The following is a 27,776-nucleotide window of genomic DNA, read 5'->3' as shown; positions in this document are numbered from 1 at the left end:
ATCTCAGAAAGTTTAAGATTTACCCCGGACTACTTCAAAGCTACAACATGACCAAAAAACTGATCTGGTTATAATAATTAAAAAAAATCCCACTTCTTCTCAAGTCCCTCAGGACCACCAGCATGCCTCTGGGACACAATTCTCCATTTTTGACTTGAGTTTACAGTGCTCCCTCCTCAAACACTGTAAGGGTTCCTCCTGAGTAGTGGACACAGTTATAAACATCTATTTCATTTATTTGCTTAAATGAACAAAGTTTTGCGCATTACAGTTGCCATTTTCACTCAGTCATAATACAAAGCCTTATCCTGTTGCCTTCAGTGAGCTGCAGGTACAGTAAACATGCACATGAATACAGATTCCCCTTTGAGGACATACATATCGTAAACAGTGTTTCTAAACAGCATTTAATTTAATCAGGCACAAACGATTTGTGTTCATTAGCCATCAGTGTTTCAACAGGTGGGCTGCTCAAGGTGAGTGACAGTCAGATATGATCAAAGGTAGAACTGGACTAGCGCAGCCTTACGACACACAGGAAATGAGCACAGATGACTCTGTTTGGACTCTATCCTCGGTGACATGCTGCACGGCCAGATATCGTTGAAGCTCAGAAACAAATCGCAGGACTCTAATCGACTTAAAAAAAAGAGCCCTTCAATGCTTCAAGGGTGCTGGATAATCTTAAACATAGCTGTACAGAGTGTATATTGAAAGTGCTGTTATGAGCCACACATCAGATTCAAGGTAATGATTTGATCTTTTCTCTTTTGCCTTCAGTGGCTGCGAGCGCTGCACTCCAGCAGGCAGAGCTTCAACATTGTTTTTGGAGAGTGTCCTTACTGCAGTAAGGTATGTGTGTGCCTCACAGTGTGACTGACAGCTGCCTTCAGAAAGCCCTCAATAGACATTCAGCTTATTAATTAGTATGCCTCTATACATCCTGTAGCCTTTTCTTCTGCCACTGCGCTTTCAACAATGTGCTGCATTCATACACTTTGACTGAAGCTACTCCTCGTCTGAAAGTGTGATACTGCGTGTCTGTGAATGCAGCTCGCCACCGATTCAAAGTCAAAGACGGTTTTATTCGAGCGTGTGAGTTGCAGTCAGAAACGAGAGCCCCCTTCATCTTTTTATCATAAAGAAATCTTTCATCGCATGTTTACCTTTACAGAACATCTAATAGGCAGAATAAACTGAGGCTTGTCCTTCTATTTCAGCCCATCACTGTGAAAATGGCAGCCCAGAAGTCCTGATGAGAGGCTTTGTGTTCCCGGCTGCTCCATCTCCACTTTGGGAAGGAGCTTTGAAAGGAGCTGTTAAAACTCGTCGATCCATTAGCTCCTCAAAGGGGCTTCAATGTACTTTGGCAAACTCTGACAACAGCAAGCAGTAAAAGAAAGGCGCCCAGAAAGAGGAACCAGGACGTCAGCCATTCACTCCATTGGGGACCGGCTTCAGGACTTGAGTTTTTGGGAACAGACTCTTCCCATTTACCCAAAGCATCTCTGTAGTAGAGCTGGCTATCCCAGTACTTTGGATGGCTGTACACCGCTCTCTGGTGTGTGTGTGTTTGCCTGTCCATGTCACGGTTTGCTCGCTCTTCTTTTCTCCTTTGTGGGAAGACTCGGCGCTCCATTCTCGCTGAGATCAGGGGCACGTCATCTGTTTTGCTGCTTGTCCTTGTGGGGTTACGTTTCTGTTAAAGAAGGTAATTCAAGTGTGTGCACTTTGAAGCATTTAGGTGTCAACTTTCAATTCTGCTTTTTCTTTGTAACCTTTAGAAATCTGGAGGAACAACCTAACTGAAAAGTCTACAGCACATCGTAAAGATTTAGTCAGGTGTAAATAGTTGTTTTGTAGCCTTTAGTGTAAAACAGGTTCAAACTGCCCAAGCTGTGGCCTCACACCTGTTTGGGTTGAGCTCTGGGCTTTACTGGAGGACTTCTGAGATCACGTGCAGCAATGGGTTTGGGCCTTTCTTCCTCTTCCTCACTGTCAATGTCTTCATAACTGCACACAGGCCTTTGCCTCGGGGACCTTCTGACAGCAGGGAGAACTTCTTCCTTCTATATTCAAACAAATAAAAGGCAGTTTGACCAATCAGGAACTTGATCATTTATTTGACAGTGAAATTTAGTATTTTAAACAGCCACAGCTCTCAGGTGCATTACAGGTAGAGGGATGAACACATCAAAGTACAACATCTAATGGCAAACGCACAAGAACCCAGGGTGCTGTGTTGTCTGCACTGTTCCACCACTGATTTTTAGCTGTGGGTAACCCCTGCCTGTCCAGATTCATAATAAAACAAAAACACTAGCCAAATTATTCTTCATCTTCATAACGTGCTCATAGTGGAATCCATATGGGACAAAATCCACTAACCAACCAATCGAGGCAGCAGTGAACAGCTCCTGTTTTATGAGGTAAAATGACTGTTTTTGTCAGTGGAGGCTGGTGGAGTGTAATGGCTTGTCTGACAGCAGGTAAAGCAGTAAGAATGTTCTAATGTTGGCGTCTACTTAAACCCATATTGGTTCTTTGAGGTGTGTAAAATCTGTGCCTGATGACTGTGTCCACAGCAGCGTGAGGTTTTAGATTCAGGCTCTTGTCTGTGTGGGAGATCACTTCAAAGAAACCAAATTATAACCTGCTGAGTGAAAACAGTTTACCCACGTATTACTTTTAACACAGAAATATACAACACAGTTCTGCAGCTCCTGACTGAGAAACCAACTGCTTTTATGCATGACCTGCAATATTACACATCGTACGTCTCCTGCTGATCACTCTGTTTTAACAAAGTGCCTGTGACAGATATTTGAATGTCATTCTGTCTAAAAATACTAATTTTTGATCCATTTTGTGTAAATCTTCCAGTGTTTCACCTTGAATATATTACATGAGAAGTTTGTAACTTCATTTTTCAGATTTCTTTTTAATGCAGTGTGTTTTGTGTGCAAAGGTCTTAAAAGTAGCACAAAGGCTGAAAAATGCTGGACAGTAATTTACTCAGAGTTTGGATGCCTTGTGGTGTTCATGTCATCTTGTACACACAGAGGTGCAACATCAGGTCAGTCAAAGCTGACCTCATCATTAGGTTAACTCCGGCTTCAGCTCTGATCTTTCTTTTAGACACTTTAGCAGGAAGCAGAAATGTCACACAGTAAACTGTTACACAAGCTTCTGAACCCTTCTGATTTAATATTCCAGTGTATTTCAAATCTAGTTTCAAAGTTATTTTTGTATTTACAAGAGATGTTAAAATGGGACTCGGGTTATGTTGTCTCAGCATACTGTTGCATAAAGGGTGACAGTTAAGGTGTTTGAGGCCTTACCTGTTCTGACAGAGGTTTATTGATGGGTGGTCCTCTGATGTAGCCAGCTGGCACTGCTTTGGACTTTGCGCCTTCATGGACTTCATCATGGTCCTGTAGAGGTGCAGCTTTGGCTCTAGAGACTCCGCTCGCTCCTCCTGCTTTCTGCTGACGGAAACAAAAAGCAGTTTTATTATCTCTGTGATGGCTGATGTGAGGCCGACACGACTGCTTTCTAACTGACCTCATTTCAGTCACAACATTATCTGCGAGCTTATTTCTCCTCCTTTAATGCAACGCAGCTGGAGGATAGATTGGGTCAGATATGAGATCCTGCCTTCTTCAGTGTACGAAGCTATACAGTGCAATTTAGTTCAGTGTTCTGCGTTTACTTCACCGTGTGTCACCTGCTAGCAGGAGAGCTAACATAGCATTAGCTGACGCTAGACAAGCATCAGCAGTTTGTCTCAGATGAAGGTAAGGCTTTCACTGTCCACTTCCTCATCTCAGCTACTGACTCTCAGTTTGTTTCTTTTACTGGACTGTTACTGTTGTCAAGTCCAAAATAAATACTCAAACTCAATACCAATATCCAGGAGAATACACAGTCACATTTTTCATGTTACACATAGGCAGAACTGATAATATTTGCTGCCTGATGCCAGCACCAACATTATCACTACAAAAGTTGCTGCTGAGTCCAGATTCTGTGTGAAGCCTCAGTCTAAAGGCCATTTCCTCTGAACTCCTGATCTACAGCTGTGCATGCTTTGCTCCTATGTCTTTTAATGTCACGTGAAATCTCTTTACCCCATAAGCCCATCTTTGAACTGTCTTCCTTAAATAAAACTTTGCCTCACTACAAAACTATAATCCTCCATAAAATAATTCCATATTTATCCAACACTAGTGGCAAATGATTGTGTGAACATACCCATTCAGTGGCCTTTATCTCAGCTGACATTTACTCTCCTCACTAAACCGCCTGTAAATGGCCACTTCTGTTTAACTAGGGATCAAACTGGCCAGCACTTTAGCATGGAAATTAAATGACACAAGGAGAGGAGAGGAAATCAGGAGCATAATTGGAGACACCCTGTGCTCTGTAGTGTGTGTCATCAACTCCTTCAAATTGGGCCGTTGATAGTAGGGGGGGTCAAGAAGTTATTCTGTTAAATTGAGGCAGAATCGCAGCCCTCCAGCTTCAGACCTGACCACCTCTAGTTCACATGCTCGTTGGGGCAGGTTAGCCCTCCCTTTCACTGCTGTCACAATTTAGCACTCAGGGTTAAGAGACTGAGCTGGGGAAATGAGGATCTTTGTGGCCAAACACTTAAGTAGTTGAATGTTGACTGAATGGTAAAATTCTGTCAATTATCACCAGTCTTAGATCTAATTTTTTTGGTGTATTCTCAGCTTCTGTGTCATAGTGGTTATTCTCCGATGCACGAGAAACATTTTAAGGAGGGCCAGTCAATGGTGAGAGTAATCAGACCATCACATCACAAAGATTCCCACTGGGGTTAAAGCCAGCAGTCTGTGGTGGTGAATCATACTTTCATAATCTGCCTGACGAATCCTGGCGTTGTCATCTTGGAATACGCCTGTGCCTGTGAAGTGACCACACCCGCTGAGAAAGTGAGCTGCTATAGACAGATGTCCAACTGAGCCAACATTTCAGTAAGAAGCCAAATACCTACTGGAGGATGAAGGTGGGTTCACAGGATTTCAGTGCATAAAGGAAAAGATGTCAGTGGTGCCAAATTTTTTCCACACCATCTCACAGGTTTTGAGTCCTCACCTTTTCCTTGGCTCGAGGATCTTTGGTGGGCGATTCCCCTGCAGCTCCCTGTGGCTTGGACAAATCAAGTCCTCCCCTGACAGCACTGCCCCACAGGTTTTTAAGATACTGGTAATCGGGCTTCTCTTGGTAGCCCAGTTTGTTCACATAAAGGAGGAATTTGGCCACCTCATCTGAAGACAGGAGCAGAGTGGACATCAAGAATCAGATATGTTAAGTGATACTGATAGTGATTTGATTAAATCTGGTTGGATTTTTACAAAGTTACTATTCCAGAAAGTGTGCATCTTCAGAAAATGAAGCACCCTGTATATTTTTGAGTGTGTGTGTCTATGTGTGTGGTGGTATCTCTCCGCAGAGGAGATCAAGCGAGCACGTGGCTAAGGACCTGCATGTGTGGAAGTGTCATACTCAGTCAGTCCTGATGCATCACACACTGGCCAGGTGACATGTCTGGCACATACTGCAGTAGCACGGTGACACACACACACACACACACACACACACACACACACACACACACACACACACACACAGGGTTGATGCATACCCCAGCTCTTATCTGTGGCGGGCAGCCGGGCTTTGTCAGCAGAGGAGAATCTAGTCCCAACCATACATCACACACCGAGCCATAGCACAGGTGTGACCTCTCCTTATAAAGAGGAGAGATAAAACACGACTAACTTTGAAAGGCATGTCAATGGGACAGCTGTTTAATTGCTACAAAGTTATTCTGGAGCTTCAGGTGAGAGAAAAGGAGACAGTGTTTTATTCTGGGTGGGACATTTTCATGTAGACTGGACTGTCACAGCCTCGTCTCTTCTTATAATCCAGTTTAAAGATTGTCTTCACTTCAGGCATTTTTAAGCCAAACTAAGTTTAGCCTCTTCATTGAGCTCAGCAAATAACCACACAGCTACACCAAGTTTATGTGTCACGCGTCATCATTTTCACCCAGCTAGCAAAGGATTTTGCACTCTTTGCATTATTAACGTACTGGAATCTTAATTTACGATGGGAATCTAAGGTCACAACACCAAACTGTAAATATTCGGCCATGCCGCTTAATCTTTGAAGTCAGGAGTATAAAGTCAAGCAGTTAGCCACACAATTTGCCTACACAGTGCGTAAAAGTCACCCACACTGTGCTGACTCAGTTCTTGGATCAGATTCCAAGCAGCATGTGGAAGAATACAGAAACACCTGTAGAGTTGGGCTGTAGCTATATTCCATTAGACCTGAACTTGCCTTCAGTATATCTCTATAAGTAAAAAATCTTTGAAATAGTCCATTTGTAGAGAAAATATAAGTAATGACATCATTCTAATGACTAGAAAAGTCGTCATCTTAGATATGTTGTTTCTACATTAACACGTACTGATTTAAAAAAATAAAGAAGTGCTGCTCTGTCTAATCTTGTATTCTTATTAACAGAGACTCTCAGTAAACCCAGAGCCCAAAAGAAGATTTTTCTCTTCCCCTCCAAAGGCTTGTAGTTTTACTTTCAAATTCTCTCGTTAACCTGAGAAGTGGAGAACAAGTTCGCTAACCTGAAGATGCCCTTTGGCCTTGGCTTACCTGTGCTGGCTCCGCTCACTGACAGCTGCTGGACTGAATGTGGCAGATTATCCATCAGTCTGAGAGAAGAAGTGAAAACAGAAGAGGTGAGAACAGAAAAGATCTGAGAGATGGACTCGGGCAGAGCAGAAGAACGAGTTGAAATGAAGCCAAAGCACACAACATTAGTTTTTCTCACTCTGACATCAACTACACACACTCAACATAATTATTAGGAGTAGATTATGTATGCAACACTGCTGTGGAGTACATTCCATATATATCTAGCCTCATATCAGACAGAGCTGTTAAGTCATTACACTCTTATTTGCACTTGTAGTCTTTGTTTCTTTTTCATTAAATTTAAAAAGAATTAATGGAAACTTTAAAAGACCATAAAAACCTGGAGAACTATTGCTGAAGACCTCATTAAAAATTACAAGAAAGTCTTGTCTTATAGAAAGCTCACCCAGAGATAAGGAAATTCTGGGTGGCTCAAGACTTTTGCACAGTACTGAAGCAGAGGAGACTTGGCAGCCACCCTAGCATGAATCCAAGCTCCAATCAAAATGAATGAGAGCTCCATAACTCTAAAAGCACACAGTAAAATCTGCCCTCAGGTATAACTTCAACAACAGACAAGAAAACTTATCCTGTTTAATGAAATGCGCTCAAGCAGTGTCCTGTAAGCGAAACAGACTCAAAGCTTTGATATAATTTTACCACTCCTTAAACCAGACAGGTGGACTGGGTGATGTCTGGGTGGACATCATTAAAACAGACTACACCTATGCTATGCTGCACATGCTTCTTTAAGGCAGAAACAGGAAGAAAGGTAGTAACGATTTATAGTTATGTTAATAAGTGAAATTCCAGTATCAGACTGTGTGTGTGTGGTACTATATGTTGTACTGTTAGAGCAACAGATGCTGCAATGCAATTATTATAATTTAATTTCACTACAGAAATCTGCGACATCAGTCAACAGCTTTTCATGGCAATAAAGAGACTAATCCAGAAAAAAAGATGTTTAAAATCTTCCATCCTTCTGTAGAGAGTACCCGGATACACGGTCAGTCTCAGTTACTCCCTACCTGGTCTTTGCCTCCTGGACCTGAGTTGGATTTTTGAGGACGTCGTCCCAAGGCAGAGACCCACATAACCAGTGAAGGAGACAGAAACCCAAAATTTGGAGGTCACCACGTCTAGATGCCGCTGTAGAGGAAGAAAAATGAGATGATGGTGACGGTGCAGTACTGCTAGCATAATTCTATAAAGACAATTTAAAGAAGACAATGAAAAAGTAGAAGCACGTAAGTCCGTAGTTAGAAAATATTGCTGTTTGTCGTTCAATCAAATAGTTGGGTTTTTTTTTTCCTGTAGCATAGCCGAGGTTGGACACAAGTACTCTTAAATTTTGAGGTTAAAGCTAACACAGTAGAAATCAATCAAAAAGGCTGAAGCACAGATACTAATTCTTACACTGTGTCATCTCTCAGTGGGTTATTTTGTTTGGCCAAACAGGATGGAAACTTATCAAGACAAGAAAGTGTATATCAACTAGATTCCTCTTTTCAATTACAGTCTCTATGTGAGATTGAATACTGTGTTATACCATCATGATGACTTTTTGGTGGGTGGGTTCAGCTTCTACTTCCAAATGGACTTGTGTAGCTTCCCACACTTACTATGATTAAAAAACCCTTCTGGAGGATTCCTGCTGACTTATTTGGTCATTTTTTCTTTAGGATCTTTAAATGAAAAAAAAAAAAAAACCTGTGCGTCATCCAGACACTCAAAGTAAAACTTCAATGACTGGTTGTAACACACATCTCAGTTCAAATCACTACCACATGTTACAGAAGTCAACAGTAGTGTACTGCTGACCCCATCTGTGCTCTTCCAGTCTGCTAACAGAAACATTGTTTTCTTTTTTTTTTAAATGGTGGAACTGATTTCACTTTAGTCTGAAACTGGTGGGAAAGTGAAAGGCAGATCACAGGCTCTCTATATAAAAGTCTGTATTTAAAAGATGGACACAGCCACCATGACATCACCCAATTGGTTTCGGACTCCACATCTTTAAGCACCAACACTAGTGGTTTGACTGCAACATGTTGGTTTTTTGAAGCCAAAAGTGACACATGGTCAATCAGTGGGACATAACAGACTGATTACTAGAATATATTCATCAAAACTAAAGGACAAGCTTCCAGGAAATATTGTTTGTCTGATAGACTGCTTAACTACAGACACGAGAGCACAATCCAGTGAAGTGACTTAAATTAGCAGAGTTGAAACCCTGCAGGGGGCACAGCCGGCTGTGTCGGCACACCTGATAACTCCAAGGTGAGACATGAAAACGATTTAAAAGCTCGTACCCTCAACAGTTGTTATCAAGGAGGAACCAATCTAAAGAGTACAAAATATGTGTCTCACACCAGACTGTAAAAATGCTTTACATTGCTGGTAAGCTCGGCATTTAAACATTGGAGTCTGTGGGGACTGACTCCGTGTTCAAGCGTGCCTCATATGGCTGTCAGAGGAACTGGAGTTCTGGCGCTTCCACACTTCATTTTTTAGATGGGGCGATCGTGGCTCAAGAGTTGGGAGTTCACCTTGTAATCGGAAGGTTGCCGGTTCGAGCCCCGGCTCGGACAGTCTCAGTCGTTGTGTCCTTGGGCAAGACACTTCACCCGTTGCCTACTGGTGGTGGTGGTCAGTGTCCGGCAGCCTCGCCTCTGTCAGTGCGCCCCAGGGCGGCTGTGGCTTGCCATCACCAGTGTGTGAATGGGTGGATGACTGGATATGTAAAGCGCTTTGGGGTCCTTTAAAGCGCTATATAAATACAGGCCATTTACCATTTTCCCAAAGGAAAAAGTACTATAGCTTACTGGGGTATATTAGACTTAATAGTTACTATATACAGTAATGGACTTCTGTACATTTTACATCAGATTAAAACTTTGGGTGTAAGATTCGGATAATTATTTATTAAAAGCAACACATTTTAAATGAGAATAAGAAAGAAAAGTATGTTTCTGTGCCCCCTTTTCCCTGTTCATGCCCTATCGGCCCCCCTGGCTGAACTTTGCTAGATCCGCCCCTGCACGGTTACCAGCCGTCAGCTACGTAGAAAAAGATCCTGGTGTAGAAAGTAATATTAAATAAATTCTAACAACAGATTATCAAGCTTAAACGTGCTGCTGTTGTTCAGCCGCTGGTTTCCTCTTTCTGGCGCGAAGTGGGCGATAAACAAGCAAGAGAGACGGACTCGCGGCAGAAAAGCCGATCAGCTGATCATTGATCAGTTTGACGATTGAAGTAGCAGCAGGAGAGGGCGAGGCAGTCGCTCCATATATCTGTTGTTAAGCTTAATGCAGGAATGCTTTACAAACATTCAGAGATGAACTTACACACTTGTTTTACTTCTCTCTGAGAGAACTTCCTCGGAGATGAAATGCCAGATTTCAGGCTACAAATACACACAGCCGCTCTATCACATGAGCACACTGCTCCGACGTGCTACGGTTATGAGCCGAGTTACGCCATGTCGCAAGTTTTTTGATGTGCTTTTTTGATATTTAATGGATCGGATTACATTTTTTATTTCCCTCCGATATCCGATCCAGTAATTTACGTCAGTATCGGACCGATACCGATACGTAATATCGGATCAGTCCATCTCTACTATAGAGTACAATTAGAGTGGATCAGTTGCTGACTTTAAAGAACTATTGTTCTCAATATGTGCCTTAGACCTAAGAGTCCTGTAATCAGCCATCTCAGCACTGTAAATATCCCAACACAAAAAAAGTTTCCACAAACCATAACCAGGGATCTGAACGGCACAAGTTGATGTTAGGGAACTAAATAGATTTTACAAGTGTGGCTTCCCATGTACTAAAGCAGTGGTGTCAAACTCAAATACACAGTGGGCCAAAATTCAAAACTGGAACAAAGTCGCGGGCTAACACTAATATTTATTGAAAAACAAAATCTTCCTCCAGATATAAGAATGAATCTTTTCTTATGGACTCAAACAAGTTTTGCTGAAAAACTTAATATGGAACAAGCAAAGCTTAATACTAAACGATATATATATATTAGCTGTATAATACCAGTAGGCCAGCTCTAATAGTAATTTGGTATGGCTTCGCGGGCCAAATGTAATTAGGCTGTGGGCCAAATTTGGCCCGCGGGCCAGAGTTTGACACCTATGTACTAAAGCTTCTTTAAGAACAAGTCCAGACTGTGTTTGTGTCTTATTGTGGTTGTGTGTGTGACTGCATGAGTCTACATTAATGTGTGAGGTCTATCAATATTTAGCGACCAAGTCCATCCAGAGGGGTCGAGCCCAAGGGTTTTAGCAGCTCAATACTGTAACAGCCGCCACACGTCTCGGGAGAAATTACCTATCGACTGACTCCATCAGAGGGGAGAAATCTCCTCCCTGAGTCGCAGCCAGCATTGATCCTCTCCAGCCAATAGTCTGGTCTAAGGAGGAAAGCGTGGTCACTGGCACAGAAGACCACATTATGTGGGATGGGAGGGCAGTAATCTGACAACATGCAAATTCTTGAAATGTAAGTATTCAAATGTACGAATGCAAGGTTACATCTTCAAGATGAAGATGGGCACAGATCACCTATAAGTACTAAACATTTCAAGGAAACATTGTTGTGTCTGAGTCAGAAACTGCAAGGCTAGCATAGAATACTAAAGTGGACCCAGCAGGAAGTCTAAATAATCAGTGAGGCTGGTCAGAACAGGAGTAGTGGTGAAAGACTGGATGTATAGAAAGGGGGTTGAGAAAAGAGGTGTTAGATAATGCCTCCCACCCAACAGCATGTGCCGTTTCTATGGAGTATTTAAGAAAAGATTATATGGATATACCACACACACACACACACACACACACACACACACACATATATATTAGGAGTACAACGATACTCATATCGATATTGAACCGTTCGATACAGTGCTTTCGGTTCGGTACGCATATGTATCGAACAATACAACATTTTTTATTTATTTTATCAACTTTTCTTCTGACGATGCAGTCTTTGTTGAGCGCTCAGTGGATCTGCGTTCAACTACTCTGCCTAGGCTGCACTATCGAGTGCAGATCCACTGAGCGCAGCGCAAGCTAGCAAGACAGAAGCTAAGCTTGTTGCAACATGGCAACTGCCTCAATGCTACCCGAAATTGAACCTCCCCCACTCTCATTCAGATCTGGCGTTTGGAACTATCTTGGTTTTCATGTGAAGTATGACCCTGATGGACAAAAGTAAAACAGTATGTCGGATGTGTCACGCAATGCTCAATTTGTGGGAACTAGTGCGTTAGCGCAGTTAGCTTGTTAACGTGTTGACGCCGTCCAGCCCCAAGCACGGGGCGATCCGCGGTAACTTGTTAACGGAGATTTGCCGTGTTATGGCATTAATGTCATTTTAACGAGATTAGCGCTGACAGCACTAGTGGGAACACAACGAGTATCACTGCACATTTACACCGACATCATCCTAGTGCAAAGACAAGTGGAAGCAGACAAAAACAACAAGCACGCATGCTACAAACTTTACCCGAGTCATTTAGACAGCCGTTTGGCCGCGTTAGCACACGAGTCTCCTTATGGGGACCCGATCTGTTTAATATGTTGTTGAATATAGCCCAGAAGAAGCGTATAGTATAGCTTTTATTTTGGAAAGAGCCATTTCTCTGTAATAAACTCTCTTTTCCAAAGATGAGTGATTTCTCAATCAGATTTATTTTTTTATTTTGTTGTTTCAGCAACATTACATTTAAAAACTGTACTTTTGAGTTAAAATATATATTTATAATTTTAATAAATGATAAATTGAAAAGGCATGAACATTTTTTTTGTATCGAAAAAATATCGAACCGTGACACCAAAGTATCGAACCGAATCGTGAATTGTGTGTATCGTTGGACCCCTAATAAAAAAAAAAAAAAAATTATAATAATATTATATATATATAGGAGGCAGATACCGTCTTTTCCACCTGTTTTGATATTTTTCAAACCTTAATGTTTGAGTGCTTGAGAACAGGTTCAAAGAAAGTGCACTCTGACAGCCTAATCTAGCAGCAGCTGACTCTGGTTTACACAAATGTTCCAGTCTCAATAAATTTGAGATTTATTGAGATACACACCCTGTGTATGGGTAGTCTCAGTCTATAGGCTGTATAATACCTTTTGAAAACCCCGGGAACTACTCTGATAGCTACCCAACTGTCTTTATTGATGTATACTAAGGTGTCAAAACTTGTCATTAAGGGTAAAGGGAAAGTTAACAAATTTCATCTTCATGGGGGAAAGGGTTAAAGAGTTCAGAATTTAAAATATTTTTTCACACATGATTTCATTTTTAATTTAGTCTTTGTTAAAATAAGCAAACCTGGGAAAGACGGGATATATTATAAAGTCCTAAATAAAGATGACTTCAATGACTTAAAATGGTAGAACCAGTCCTGAATAACATCTTTAATGGCTACTTTTTAAACAAAACAGATATGCACAAAGCCACAGAGAAAACAGAAGAAAGAGCAATCCAACATTTAAGAAACTGTCGTCATGTGCCACGCTTCATCTCAACAACTCTGATAACAAGAGTTAGATGCGTTTGCCCTTGTGGGTGTAAAGTGTGCATTAAGTCAGTGTTACACTGAGGCTGCCTATTGTTGTAAATAATTACACAGCCCTCCATAGATACCAGGAGCCAGCTGAAAGGGAATAAAGATGAAAAATACATGTGATACTGACACTAGAAATAAGTGTTGCAACTTCCAGAGTGCTATAATAGATTAACAATTAAAAAGACAACAGCTACAGTAAGTGCTGCAGACCTTTGTGTATTCTGTTATCGCAGTTCAAAATAGCATTTTGTGTGTCTGCTCCTCTGTATTCATGTAAGCATTTCCCCTCATACTGTCCTCAACAGCACAAGACAGAACAGAGACAGCTGCATCTGAGTACATACCATCACATATAAACACTTACTCAACGGAAGATTGGACACAACATAAATACGCAAGTATCGTGCATACGTAGCATTCTTGGCATACACATGCATTAGACAGGGAGGTGAGGAAGTGATGCTGTTGTTGTCAATTATCTCCTATTGTTATTCAGATTCTCTAAAGCACGCTGCGGTGTCACACTCTTAACCCTTCTGCTTCACAGTCTTGTCTTTCAGAGACGGTCTTCTGTCTGCCGACCGCCCACCGAATGGCGGTAATTACACTTTTTAACTCCAAGTTCATAGGCCGGCACTCGTCACCATGGTAACCTGTCAACATCTTTGTGGGGATTGTTGCCATCAGGGCATAGAAGGGTCAAGCTCTTAAACTATATCTCCAAGAGCAGTCACATGTACTCTAACACTTACCGGTCCAGCTAAGCAGGTATTAAATATAACAATATCTAGAATGTTAAGCATGTCGAATTTTTGTGTAGCTCAGGCACCAGTCAAAAAAAAACAAAAAACAAAAAAACAAAACTTTTTTATTGCTGTTGGCTCTAAGAGTCGCTTGATGTTGTCACTTTACGTTTTTTCGGAGAAATCAAGTTTAACGAAGCGGAAACACCAAAAAATTAGTCCAACTTGGAAGTGCCCAAAAATGCAGTTCTTGGAGAGGTTGTTTGAGACTGGCGACAAAAATCGAGTCCAGTGTAAAATGTCAAACCACACACCATTAAAAAGCATGTTTACAGCCTGGTACAAGAAGTGGCTTTGGCTTCTATGGGTAGTTTCTTCCTTCAATAAACAGCTATAGACTATGTGCAACTTAGCATATGCTACTTCCGGTGGGGAAACTCCTGTAGGGCGCTTTGTTTCCAGTGTGATATTCGTGTCTTGTTTACGGTCGGGTTTTCCAAAAAAAGTCAACCAAATGGACGAATCAAGCAGCGATTTACATTTCTCAAGTTGTCTTGGGCATTTACCGAATATATCTGTAGATGATGTTCGTCGACTTGTCGATATTTTTCCCTCGTGCCTCAGAGCAAAAGAGAGAAAGGATTGAAATTTCTCAGTATTTGTATATAGAGTTCCCTCATTTATCGCGGATGTTATGTTCTAAAAATAACCAGGGATAGGTGTTTAAACACTCTCAAAGTTCAAAGCTTTGTAAAAAAAAAAACAAAAAAAAAAACAAAACAAAGGCCATTATAGAATGAAACCAAAGATCAAAACCTGTTTTCAGTCCCAAACATTTATTTGAGAAATAAACCTACAGTATATTTGTTTTCCTATAAATAATAATGACAGATTTTAGAACTAATGAATTTAACTTTAAGCTTAATTGCTTAAATTAAGCTTAATGCACCTTATAATCCGGTGCGCGGTATGGTTAAAAAAAATAAATAAATAAAAATTTAAAAAATACGGTAACTGCTACCTTCCTTTAGCATGTCCAGAAGTCCAACTTTTTGTGCGATGGTTAGCATCTTCCTCTGCCTTTTGGGTGCTACCGCAGGTGCCTTTGATGGTGCAAAACATTTCATCGACATTGTTGTGTTTGTTGGGGAGAAAACTTACAAACATACAGTACAGCACTTCAGAGTCACATTGCTAGTGATCGATGTAGCGATTCTGTACTGTACAGGAGAGCACGGCTGGGGCTTCCTCCTGGTGGGACATGCCCGGAAAACCTCGCCCAGAAGGCGCCCAGGAGGCATCCTTGTCAGATGCCCGAACCACCTCAACTGGCTCCTTTCGATGTGGAGGAGCAGCGGCTCTACTCTGAGCCCCTCCCGAATGGCCGAATTTCTCACCCTATCTCTAAGGGAGAGGCCAGCCATTAACGCAGCTTAGTAACCAAGCTTGCTAGCACTTGCTGAAAACTCAAGACATCTTATTTAGATTAACAGGTGAGATGCACGAGTCGAGAAATCAATGAGAGAATTAACCGTCTCTATATCTAGCTTTTCTTTACAGTCTCTGGTCCTGATATGTGACCAGTTAATTATTCTTTGGATTTCTTTTCTAACAATTAAGTACCTGAAAAGTTTGTAAGTACCAAACTAGAATGTGTGTTAAACTGTGTCTTGATTTTAAAAAAAAAGCAAAAAAAAAAAAAAAAAAAAAAAAAAAGCTTAAAGACAAAATATTATCAAGAAAGTTAATAAGTAATTTGCTTGCCAGATACCAACTAAAAGAAAAGAAAAATGTGGGAAAAAAACAGTATCTTTCTTTCTTCTGCGCCTTCTTTTCCCTCTTCTAAACATTTTACAGTTGACATGCTTTTCATGTGATAGGTTTTGCTGACAGGACACAATCTGAACCTCTTTCAATTATCGATTATGCTGATAGAAACTCTCCCATGGAGATTAGGCAGTCTGAGCCATGCTAACTCACAATATTGAACCGGTGGGTAGTGGAGTTGGTCGGTGTGGAGCTCACAGGGGTTATCTGTGACTTGCTCTAACCAAACATCAAAGCCCTTAATTAATGGGGGGATGAAAACACGATGCAGGTTATGACTTTAGCTAATTAGGGAATTGTTAAACAGAGATGGTGCTGGGGAATTCAGCAGGGGCCGCGGATGGAGAATCGATGGTCAATGAGGAAAGGGAGCAGGTAGGCAATTTGCCAGTTAATGTGTTCCCAATACCAGCAAGGAAGCCAGACGGTGCTCAAGTGGACACTACTTTACATCTATTGATAAAGATGTAAAGAATAGACATTATAGTAGCCTTAGTAAAGATAACGTAAAGCACTTTGTGAATTTTGAACACCTTTCATTCTAAGTTGTAAAATCTGACATACTTAATCAAGTTAATGTCTCTGTTCTGGTAGTTTGCATTAGAAGACCATATCTGAAAGTTAAAATGAGGTAGGGGGCATTTTTCAGTCTTTGTTCATTTTACTGTCAGTATCATGGAAACTTTCCTCATTATTTTAATGAAAAATACATCTAATAATAACAACAACAACAACAACAACACAAATAATGCGACTACTACTACTACTAATAATAATAATACACTGTGGCCAGTAAAAACAAAATACATTTGTAATCAGTTTTTTTGATCAGTTTCAGGAGCACTAAAATATGATATCAATGATGTAATCTAGAGAAACGCTGATATGTAGCATTCACCTACATATTAGCAGACGAACGCTACATCTGCTAATATGTCAGAACTCTTTTTAACTAACTAAGAGTATTTTTTACTAACACATTAAGTAGCTCAATCTAATTTTCAATAATGCAACTTTGTTCATGTTTAACTGTGTTTCCATCACAGAAATGAGGGTGGTATGATTCAGGTATGATCGTTTTAGCCTCTATAAGAAGTCCCTGATCAGAATGTTGTTCGTTGGTCAAGCAAGCAATGCGTTTTAAGCATTATTATTCCACAGGCATTTTCAGAGAGACCGCAACATTTCTTTGTTTGTAGTTTGTGTGCAGCAATAGCCAGTATGAGGCCGCCAGCAGACAGACAAGTCCAGGATTTGTTGCCCATGTTTGCAGAGAATCAGATACAATAGGAATTTGGAGCATCAGACTTTTGATGCATCAGTGGACTAATTTGCTTAATCTTCTCAGGGCTTTGGCCCTGCTGTGGAAACAATTCACAGGACATTACACGGCAATTGGCAAAGTGAGGAAGATTGTTTCGAATCATCATAAGCTTCAGAAACTTTGCTGTAGGTGTGCAAGTGCGGACCACTTTAATTAATACTGACACAATTGCCCCTGTAATAAGCAGGGGTGTCTTCTTATAGCAATTTAAGTACCTGGTGGTATCTTATTTATCCAATTTCCATTTAAGTAGGCCAGTAATAATTATAATCTGGACTTAAGTTGAAGATCATCAAGCAAAGATGTGTGGAAAATGGTTGAGAATTAAATTTGTACAGGACTGCTGACTGTTAAGTGAACTGAACACTTAACGAGACAGAATGAGCCCCTTTGAATGTTGTACTCCATAAAAGTTACTGACCAAAACAAAGATGTATGGAGGCAAATGGACTGTGCAAATGTATGGTGAAGCTTTATTTAGCTTACCTACAAACAAGTTGTGTGGGTCATATATTCCATTGTGTGTAATTTACCAGGCACGTAAACCAACCATTAATATCCTGACATAAAATTTGAACATTTAGACAGGTTTTTATTTTCTGTTATGTTTAACTATTTAAAAAGTCAAGTGCTTACAGAGTCCTTTGTGGGCATCGATGCTGGTGTATTCGATGGTTCCATTATGGCCCTTCTTGGGGTTTTCCTTGTATTCTTTGTGGACTCCATCAGGGCAGTATCTGTAGGACAGCCCATAGTCTGCAAGGTAGACCTATAGTTCCCAACAGGACAGAAAAAAAAATAGTCTTCCCATCTTAAAGATACATGTGAGTTTGTGCGACGTCAACAGTTGCAGGAAAAAATTGTGAAACCTTTGAAATGTTTTTCATTTCTGCATAAGCATTGCAATTGTCTCAAAATTAAGCAAAGCAGGAAAAGAAAAGCTGATTAAACTAAGTGAAAATAGTGGAGTTGATATACAGGGGGAAAACATCCATTACCATATATCTGCTTTCAACAGATAAGGTACAGTTTTTCCATTCTCCAAACATGACACTCTCTTTCAAACAGCTTTCTGGCTTTTCATCAATATCTTTAGCAAATTGCAGACAGCAGCAGTGACTTGAGAACAGTACTTTCACCTTCCAGTCATGACATGGATTATTTTATATTCTCCCAATGATAGACTTGGGTATCCTATAGATCCCTCTTCTTTAAAAACAAAAAGAAAGGGCACCTCCTGAAAACTGTCAGACATTCACTAAAAACAGACTTTTCCCTTCTCACAGATATTTAATATTGGGTCATTGTGCTATCCTGGGATCTGCTGGAGCCAGTCGTCTAGCTTGGGGGTCACCACACTGAACACTCCGATTACCATTGTCACCACTGTTGCTTTCACCCTCCACATCTTCTCGAGCTCTTCTCTGAGCCCTTGGTACTTCTCCAGTTTCTCGAGTTCCTTCTTCCTGATGTTGCTGTCATTCTGTATCGCTACGTCTATTGTTATGGCCGTCAACCTCCGCTTGTCTACCACCACTATATCCGGTTGGTTAGCCATCACCATTTTGTCTGTCTGTATCTGGAAGTCCCACAGGATCTTAGCTTGGGTGATCTTCTTGACCACCCTTGGGGGTGTCTCCCATTTTGACCTTGGGACTTCCAGGCCATACTTGGCACAGATGTTTCTGTATACTATGCCGGCCACTTGGTTATGGTGTTCCCCGTTTGTTAGCATCTTGCCCCCTGCTGTTATGTGCTGGATTGTCTCAGGGGCATCTTTACACAGCCTGCATCCGGCTTCTTGCCTGGTGTGACCCCAGCCTCTATGGATCTTGCGCTCAGACCTTCTTCCTGTGCTGCCATGATTAGTGCCTCTGTGCCGTCTTTCAGTTCAGCTTTGTCCAGCCACTGGTGGATTTCTGGATATCAGCCACCTCCTCTATCTGCCGGTGGTACATACCGTACAGCGCCCTGTCCTTCCATGATTGTTCCTCTTCTGCTCCTCTTTCTTGAGGTTCTGCTACCTGAGGTATTCACTGAGCATGCAGCCAGTTGTGGCCATCTTCCTTATGTACTCGTGGATGTTCGTTGTCTCACTGTGGTACTGACACACACTAGCCCTTGGCCTCCTTCCTCCCGCTTTCCTAGCGGCCTCTTCGTGGTTCCCATTTGCCTGTGGGATTCCCAGGTACTTGTATCTGTCGTCAATGTCTGCAATGTTGCCTTCTGCTAGATGAAATTGTTTAACTGAATCCTCTGCATCTTTTTTATAACTTTAATGAAACAGATGTTGTTTTGGGTTATATTTAAGATCAATGCAGTTTAAAGAAAATCAGCGGGTTTTATTCTCTCCTGTAACTGTACCAGGGATCTGCAGTGGACTGACCTGTTCAGGGTCCCTGTAACCCAGCATGAGGTTGGCAGCTTTAATGTCAGCATGGACGTACTCATTCTCATGTATGTACTCCAGTATATCCACCTGGCACAAGAATCAAAAGCATACAAAACAAGAATTTTATAGGCAGACAGTAATGCAGTAAAACGAACGTTTTGGTAAAACGGGGTCATAATTTGACAAACTGGCCTTTAACTGTGTCATTGATAGGCGATCAGGCTGCCTCAGCTTATTTATACTGGTATTATTGAACAGGTCAAAATATGATAATTATCTCACCAGTCTCTGTCCAAGCTGGAGAACAGTGGTCTTCTTCAGTTGGCCTCCACTGGACTCACAAGCTTTCTGAAGGTCACTTCCCAGTCGATCCATGACCATGAAACGATACCTGAGTGAGAGAAGAAAAGCTCAAACTCTTGTCCTAATTCTGACATAACACAACACCAGATTTACTAACGACCCACACCGAAACTGTACTTTGTATAAAAGACTATGACAGGATGTTTTATTTAAAACAGTGGAACAAAATGCCAAATAACTGACGCTTTTCATAAGATTCACAAACAAGAGTCATAATATAGCAAACAAAGATGAAAAATCAAATAAAAATAAAAAAAATCAGAGAAAACAACAGAAAAAATCTAATACTGACAGTGATGTGAAAAACACCCCAACACGTTTTGACTAAAAGCAGATATTCTATTGGAAATAATTACTACAGTTGCCTTAATTCTAAGGCTAGATGGTTGAAATCTGATATTAAAGCAGATGACAGAGCTTTTAAGAAAGCACACGCAACCTCCCCTTCTTAAAATCAGTTTATCTGCTTGATTTTGTTTGTTTTTTTTAAACTTTGGTTGTTATACATGTGGATTTCACACTGGTGCATACATCCATCCATCCATCTTCATCCGCTTTGTCCGGGGCCGGGTCGCGGGGGCAGCAGCCTAAGCAAAGAGGCCCAGACCTCCCTCTCCCCACCCACCTCCTCCAGCTTATCCGGGGGAATACCAAGGCGTTCCCAGGCCAGCCGAGAGATATAATCTCTCCAGCGTGTCCTGGGTCTGCCCCGGGGCCTCCTCCCGGTGGGACATGCCTGGAACACCTCACCCAGGAGGCGCCCAGGGGGCATCCTTGTCAGATGCCCGAACCACCTCAGCTGGCTCCTTTCGATGTGGAGCAGCAGCTGCTCTACTCTGAGCCCCTCCCGGATGGCCGAACTTCTCACCCTATCTCTAAGGGAGAGGCCAGCCACCCTTCGGAGGAAGCTCATTTCTGCCGCTTGTATCCGCGATCTCGTTCTTTCGGTCACTACCCACAGCTCGTGGCCATAGGTGAGGGTAGGGATGTAGATCGACCGGTAAATTGAGAGCTTCGCTTTTACACTCAGCTCCCTCTTCACCACGACGGACCGGTGCAGCGTCCGCATTACTGCAGCTGCAGCCCCAATCCGTCTGTCGATCTCCGGCTCCCTTCTCCCATCACTCGCGAACAAGACCCCGAGATACTTGAACTCCTCCACTTGGGGCAGGAACTCATCCCCGACCCGGAGTGGGCACTCCACCCTTTTCCGGCTGAGAACCATGGCCTCAGATTTGGAGGTGCTGATCCTCATTCCCGCTGCTTCACACTCGGCTGCGAACCGTTCCAGTGCGAGCTGGAGGCCCTCACCCGATGAAGCCAACAGAACCACATCATCTGCAAAAATCAGAGATGAGATTCTGAGGCCACCAAAGCGAAAGCCCTCCGCCACTTGGCTGCGCCTAGAAATCCTGTCCATAAAAATTATGAACAGAACCGGAGACAAAGGGCAGCCCTGGCGGAGCCCATCACCCACCGGGAACGAGTCCGACTTATTGCCGGCAATGCGAACCAAGCTCTTGCAACGGTTGTATAGGGATCGAATGGCCCGTAGCAATGGGCCAGACACCCCATATTCCCGCAACACCTCCCACAGGACACCCCGAGGGACACGGTCGAATGCCTTCTCCAAGTCCACAAAACACATGTAGACTGGTTGGGCAAACTCCCATGCACCCTCAAGTATCCTGGAGAGGATAAAGAGCTGGTCCAGTGTTCCGCGACCAGGACGAAAACCGCATTGTTCCTCCTGTATCCGAGGTTCGACTAACGGACGAACTCTCCTTTCCAGCACCCTGGCATAGACTTTCCCAGGGAGGCTGAGGAGTGTGATCCCCCTGTAGTTGGAACACACCCTCCGGTCCCCTTTCTTAAAGATGGGGACCACCACCCCTGGTGCATACAATTTACTTGATATATGACAGCACAAATAAATACTGATGTCCACTTTACTCATGTACAGAACACGAACAAAAGCCAGCTTGGCCTGGTTTCAAAAACCCCAGAGCTCCTTTTCCTTTACGTTCCAAATATTTTACCATTTTTAAGTTCTGCCCAAAGAGTCTACTTTAGAGCAAACTTCATGGAGCTAAATGATGAAAAAAAATGACAGAACACAAACATGCTCCGTTTGTGTTTTGATGCATCTTCTGGTTAGATTAAGGCTATAATACAGCCATATGCAGTGAAAATAAATTTTTTTCAGTTATGCTTTATATTAAGGTTCTTGTAATAAGCATTAAGTCAAGAGGCAATTAATCTTTTTTATAAGTTATTAATATGTGTTAATAATCTATATCAATGTCAATATACGTCTCTAATTAGCTTCATGTAGACAGTGCACACATCATGAATAGATGCATGGAAAGGCAGAGAGAAAAAAATAGCTTCAAAACTGACACGAAGACCTGATCTGGTTTTCATAACTGAATGTAAAATATCATATTTACAGTTGTTATGTTACATTCGGTTATGAAACCAGACCCCCCCCCCCCCCACACACACACACACACACACTTTTATTTATTTTTTTTTAAGGAAAACATAAAATAATACCAAATGTGTCAATTTCTACAAAATACTACACTCATTCCAGTTAGGACAGCTGCATTATTAAATTTAATAACATTAGAAACACGCTGCTCTTTCTTCCTGCTTTTTTTTACATTTATGAATCTAAACACAGCATTGTTCAAGTTATTTTCTCTTTGCTTAAAATTTGGTGGCTGCAAAAAAAACAAAACAATCATAGCAACCTATGAGTTAATCAAACCTATTAGTGTTGACTGTGTCAATACCTGAGGTTATTATACTCTGCAATTCCTGACCCCCAGTACGTCGGGATGCCCAGGAAGTCCAGCTTCTTGCTTCTCTTCCATTTTTGCACTGGAACAAGTTTAGGAAAAATCACAGGTATGCATCTACACATCTACACAGGTGCTAACATGGAGCTATTGTGTCTGAACAAAAAACAAAAAAACAAAAACTGAGCTCTAGGAAAAGTAGGCAAATGTTTTGCCAAAAAAGAAAAAAAGATTTGTCCTTGTAAGTGTAAGAACGTGTGCATACAAATATCAATCTTATTGGGACTACAAATACACACACACAGAGGCCCCAGACAAAGCAGTGGGCCTGGCTCAGGGCTTGATGGCGGCTGGCCTGACTGGCTCTCAACCAGGCTGGCAGGTGGTCAGGGGCTCAGTGGAGGCCCGGGCATCATTACGTGTGAGTAGCTTCCTCTCCAAACGAAGGCGTTGGAGAGCTCAGACAAGCACGGAGAGTGGGGCCCAACTGCCACTGAGGTGCATGTTTGCTTTGGCTTATTATTAATTACTGAGCAGCACTCAGCAAAGCCTCTGAGTCTGCAGCCACTTCATCAGTCAAACGCTCTTGTGCTCCAGCAAGCTGCCGGGACACTGGACGGGTGGTGCTACTCACTGCTCTCGGGTTTGGCTGCCCTCTGGTAGAACTTGAGCTCCGAGAACAGGGAGCCATTCTCCTGGTACTCCTGCATGTATGAGCACACAGTATTAGCACAGTGCAGCTTTAACCAGTGACCATGCAAAAGTTAATTGTCTGTGTCTAATTCCAAAAGGTAAAATTGTGAAAAAAATTTGTGTCTCGGCCAGTGAGCATCATGTCACTTACATGCCTGTTTCAATGCTTTGTTTCCTGGTTGTTTATGTTATTATTCCTTATGTATCGGGAGAAATCATAAAAATACCTGGATGACACATGAATGTTGTCTAACTTTAGTCTCGTGAACCCATGTGAACAGCCCCGTGCAACTCTAAATGCTTTTTCTTTTTTTTAGCTCAAGTCCATGCCCAAACGTATGTTAACTGCAATTGTCACTGCGAAGATCTTTTAGAACTACTTCACACAGTTACACATACAATAACACTGCTAGCTGACAAATAGAATTAGAATAATAGCATTAGCTTAATTTAGCATCACAGCATAATAATTAATTGACTACTGATTGATTACTTGACTTATTGAGCTTGCTTAAGAGAGGGATTAGTTATTGTTATATCTCAAATTAAACAGCTGACAGTAAAACATCAAACAATATTTTCTTCTTCCCATTTATTTCACTGGAACATCAGGAAGCAGCAAGAAAATTTAGCATGTATAGGACTGGTTCAGAACCCAGAGTCAGACCCTGACGAAACGGCAGAAGTAGAGCCATGTAACATGAGGTGTACGGACAGAACCTTCTCATCCAGGTGAAAGGGGATGAGATGAAAATAAAGAAACCGTAAAAACTAGTATTTGTGATTGACTGTTTCCTAACTGGAAGCACACACCTCCTAAACTGTTGGTGTCGTTGAGAGTTTGCAATGCAACCAGCAGAGATTTCAGGAAGTTACTGCTCCCAGCCAAGACACAGTCCAGGACATAAGCCCTTTTAAAACCAAAATGTGTCAATATTTAAGCTCTGACTTTGGTTGGGATTTAATTGAATTTACTGTGCATTTTTTCTGTACGGCACATAGACATACAGGCATTAATTAGACATCTCTGATTCCTGTTTCAGGTTTCAGAGCATCTTGGGGACACTAGTAAGTAAAGTAAGTAAAATTTTATTTATATAGCACCTTTCAAGATAAAAATCACAAAGTGCTTCACAGAAGCTAAAACCTAAAAATAAAAATCAACCAAAAGCAAGTTTAAAAAGATGAGTTTTTAGCTGCTTTTTTTTTTTTTTTTAAAGCGAGACCACGGAGTCCACAGATCTCAGGCTCAAAGGGAGAGAGTTCCACAATCTGGGGGCCACAGTTACAAAAGCTTTGTCGCCTTTTGTTTTCAGCCTCGTGTTTTAGGCTGAAGACACTAATTCAAGTCCAAAGCATTTCTGCTTGCAAGTAAACAAAGAATGTGGCTTATGGCCTGTGCATTATTTTAGCATCTTTATTGAAGGGATAAACAGATAAAGATGCTGTCACCAAAGTTTTGTTCCCTTCACTATAGTCCAATAACTGGCACAAAAAGACACACGTGTGACAACTTCCAAGCAAGAAGAACATGTGGATTCCATCAAAGGCCATTCTGTTAACACTAAACATTACTTCTTGTGCAAAGTTGGAGGAATCATCACACCGACTTTGGTTGCACTTTGCTCTCATGTTTATTTTTGGTCCATGTGAGAAAGTCAGGTGATATTTGGTGAAATAGAAAATGAAAAACAAGAGGAAACGTCATTTTGCTGTATAACAGTCTAGTCATTTAATATCAATAACCACAGTTACACCTGCTTTCTACTGCCAGCAGCATAGTGCAGCCACATTCAAGTATCACAGCATTAACGTGTCCCTGAAGGTGGACAGGTCAGCTGTGCGTGCAACATATGTACTCACCACTTTGATGACAAAGTCAGTGTCTGTTCCAACAGGTCTGTCAATGTCCTTGGAGGCTGAAACATAACAGAAGACAGAATGAAGACGAGACAACATAATTCATGGATGAGAGCAGGCCTCTTGGATCTTAAAAATATATCCAAGGCCAGAAGGAAATGTATACGAGTGTTTTCATCACTGGATTTGTGCATGTAAGCAGTTATCTGTTTGGAAATAAAAAGATCTATACATATTAGAGGGACTGAAAAGTCAGTTTATAACAAGCATCAACATTTATGTTCCAGCGGTGCCTGTGCACCTAAAAGCTTGCCACTGAATTTTTTTACAATCCTGGCAGTTTCATGGAATATTAGGATATTACTTTAAATAAGATTTTGCATAAAATTGTATTTATTTAATATTTTTGCATAGATAAGCAATTATATTGGTTTACAATGAGGCATTCTGTCAGAAGTAAAACAAATAAAAACATTTTAATTTCATCAAGAAATACAACATAAAGAAAAGAAAATTACACAATAAAAATCTGAAACATTAATAAATGTTGCGGTTTGTCAGCATATGACTTCATCCTCAATCTGTGTTTCCTGTCCTTGAAGGTAGCACAGTCTACTGCCACTGGGAGGACCAGATTATCCTCCAGTCACGCAAGAGAATATGGTGGTTGCCTGTATGGAATGAGCATGTGATCTCGTTGCCTTTGAAAAGGTTGTTTTGAAGATGGAGACCAGGTTTATGACCACTCACATTCAGTTGCCATCTTGTTGGTGCATTTTAAGACCAAGATACAACAGCAATAAGAATCACCCTGTTATAAGTTTGTTACTGAATATGGTCAAGTTGACAATTACATGCAATCTGTCTGTGACAATACAGCAATTAGCTGTGAAAAATCAACAACAATCACAAATCTGTTCGTCCTCAGTCAGTCTTTGCGGAAATTCAAAGACTCATTTTGGGCTCAAGTGCAATACACTGGCAGACTGTAGAGAGCAAGGGACAGGCCATCTACCTGCAGAGCGCATCTGCTGTCAGATTGAGGTAGTGTCCAAAGTATGTGATACAGCTGGTCTGTGGACAACTCTTGCGTGGAAAAAAGCAGTTATAACATACAAAGGCTTGAAGTGAAACCATTGTTAAAAAAAAAAAACGAAAAAAAGGATCCACTACAGCAACTTGCTTTCTGTGCCTTTCATACTGTATTGTTTAAACTTTAATGATTTTTCAAGCTTTTTCTAGAAATGGAATGAGAGAAGCATGTCACCCACAGCTATGTGTTGCTGGGCTTCTGGGGGACTGCACCTCCATGGTTGAAAACCCCCTCCATAGGTGAATACCCATGAAGTGAATGATAAAGCATAAAACAGGGGTAGGCAACTCCAGGCCTCGAGTGCCGGTGTCCTGCAGGTTTTAGATGTGTCCTTGATCCAACACAGCTGATTCAAATGGCAAAATTACCTGGAGTTGCCTACCCCTGGCATAAAACAAGCTTTCGTGTGTGCGCATGTGTAGGTTTGTCATCTGACACGTTGCTCCTTACCAAGATAGATCAGTCCAAAGCCACCTTGCCCGATGATTTTCCCCAGCCTCCATTTCTTCTTATCAGTGTCTATTAGTATGAAGCCTCCTGGAAGAGGTTTGGGTAGCACCGGTTTTCGTGGAGGTGCCATAAAAACTGAGACTGTTTAAAAAAAAAAAAATTATATATATGAAAACATGTAACGCCCTGAAACCACAGAACGCTGTATGCCTATGAGGAAAAGGAATCAGGGCTGTTTATGGACTTACTCAAGAGCTCTGGAAAACCTCCAAGGGAGTTAATGACGCACTCACACGAGGCTGAAGCAGTTACTGAAAAACAAAACTAAAACAGCGAGTGTAACTGACCATTATTAAAGTATAGTTCTATATTTCACAAGTACTTAGCACAATATACACATAAAACGTTAACGACTCACTGACTGTGTTTATCACATGGAGTTTTTGGTCAGCTTGAATGTTTGCTATGACCAACGGCTATCTAACAGTAGTAGAAACAGTTAGCTAATAACACAAGAACCCTAATAAAAAATGGAATGACAGCTGAATACAGCACAACGCAAGACCGATAAAAACACTACAGTGTTGGCTAAAAGTTACTGGCAGAACTGCTCTGCAAAGACATTTACTGTTAGAAAACTTAATTAGCAACCTGCTAAACTCAGCTAATGAGAAGTTCTTCAGTATGACTCACGGGCTGAAATGTTCAGTAACAGCCGAGATGAAGAAAAGCCGCACGTCGTCCCTTGGGATTCTTAACTAAGAACACACCGATAAGTAATTTGAACTACGCTTTCCTCGCTGGGTTCCAGCACAAACTGCTGCCCTGTAAATTGGAAACAGAAACAAACCCCTTCTCACTTCCTGAACATTATCCCTCCCGCTACG

At 41.5% G+C, this 27,776-nt stretch overlaps 2 protein-coding genes and 1 long non-coding RNA gene across 4 annotated transcripts in view; 2 read left to right on the top strand and 1 right to left on the bottom strand.

The window, feature by feature from the left end:
• Positions 1-1,358, top strand: part of fancl (FA complementation group L) — a 36,856-nt gene extending 35,498 nt beyond the window's left edge. Inside the window, exons 13-14 of the mRNA XM_080868664.1 lie at positions 781-852; positions 1,221-1,358. Of these exons, the coding sequence (XP_080724790.1) occupies positions 781-852; positions 1,221-1,256 (108 nt within the window). The 3' untranslated portion in view covers positions 1,257-1,358. The remainder of the gene's footprint in view (positions 1-780; positions 853-1,220) is intronic.
• Positions 216-27,752, bottom strand: LOC308388135 (serine/threonine-protein kinase VRK1-like). Of its 2 annotated transcripts, none has more exons than XM_080868662.1 (15): positions 27,583-27,752; positions 27,138-27,213; positions 26,890-27,030; positions 25,350-25,405; positions 23,428-23,497; positions 22,788-22,875; positions 19,909-20,017; positions 19,621-19,713; positions 17,871-18,003; positions 7,773-7,893; positions 6,700-6,758; positions 5,122-5,294; positions 3,342-3,488; positions 1,911-2,069; positions 216-1,699 (listed from the first exon to the last, which is right to left on the bottom strand). In XM_080868662.1, exons 3-15 carry the CDS (start codon positions 27,017-27,019, stop codon positions 1,346-1,348), a joined length of 1,692 nt encoding a protein of 563 aa, XP_080724788.1. In that variant the 5' UTR covers positions 27,020-27,030; positions 27,138-27,213; positions 27,583-27,752; the 3' UTR covers positions 216-1,345. The 2 variants fall into 2 exon arrangements, with proteins under 2 accessions (XP_080724788.1, XP_080724789.1); XM_080868663.1 differs by having other exon boundaries at positions 3,342-3,485.
• Positions 1,566-2,925, top strand: LOC308388137. Its single transcript, XR_013970060.1, has 2 exons — positions 1,566-1,701; positions 1,925-2,925. It is a non-coding gene; the product is annotated as an uncharacterized lncRNA (long non-coding RNA).
• Positions 27,753-27,776: the final 24 nt, after the last annotated feature.

Source organism: Rhamphochromis sp. 'chilingali' (genome assembly GCF_963969265.1).
Source record: "Rhamphochromis sp. 'chilingali' genome assembly, chromosome: 20".
Taxonomy (NCBI): Eukaryota; Metazoa; Chordata; class Actinopteri; order Cichliformes; family Cichlidae; genus Rhamphochromis; species Rhamphochromis sp. 'chilingali'.
The sequence above is the reverse complement of the archived record's forward strand: the minus strand, read 5'-3'. Positions and strand labels throughout refer to the sequence as shown.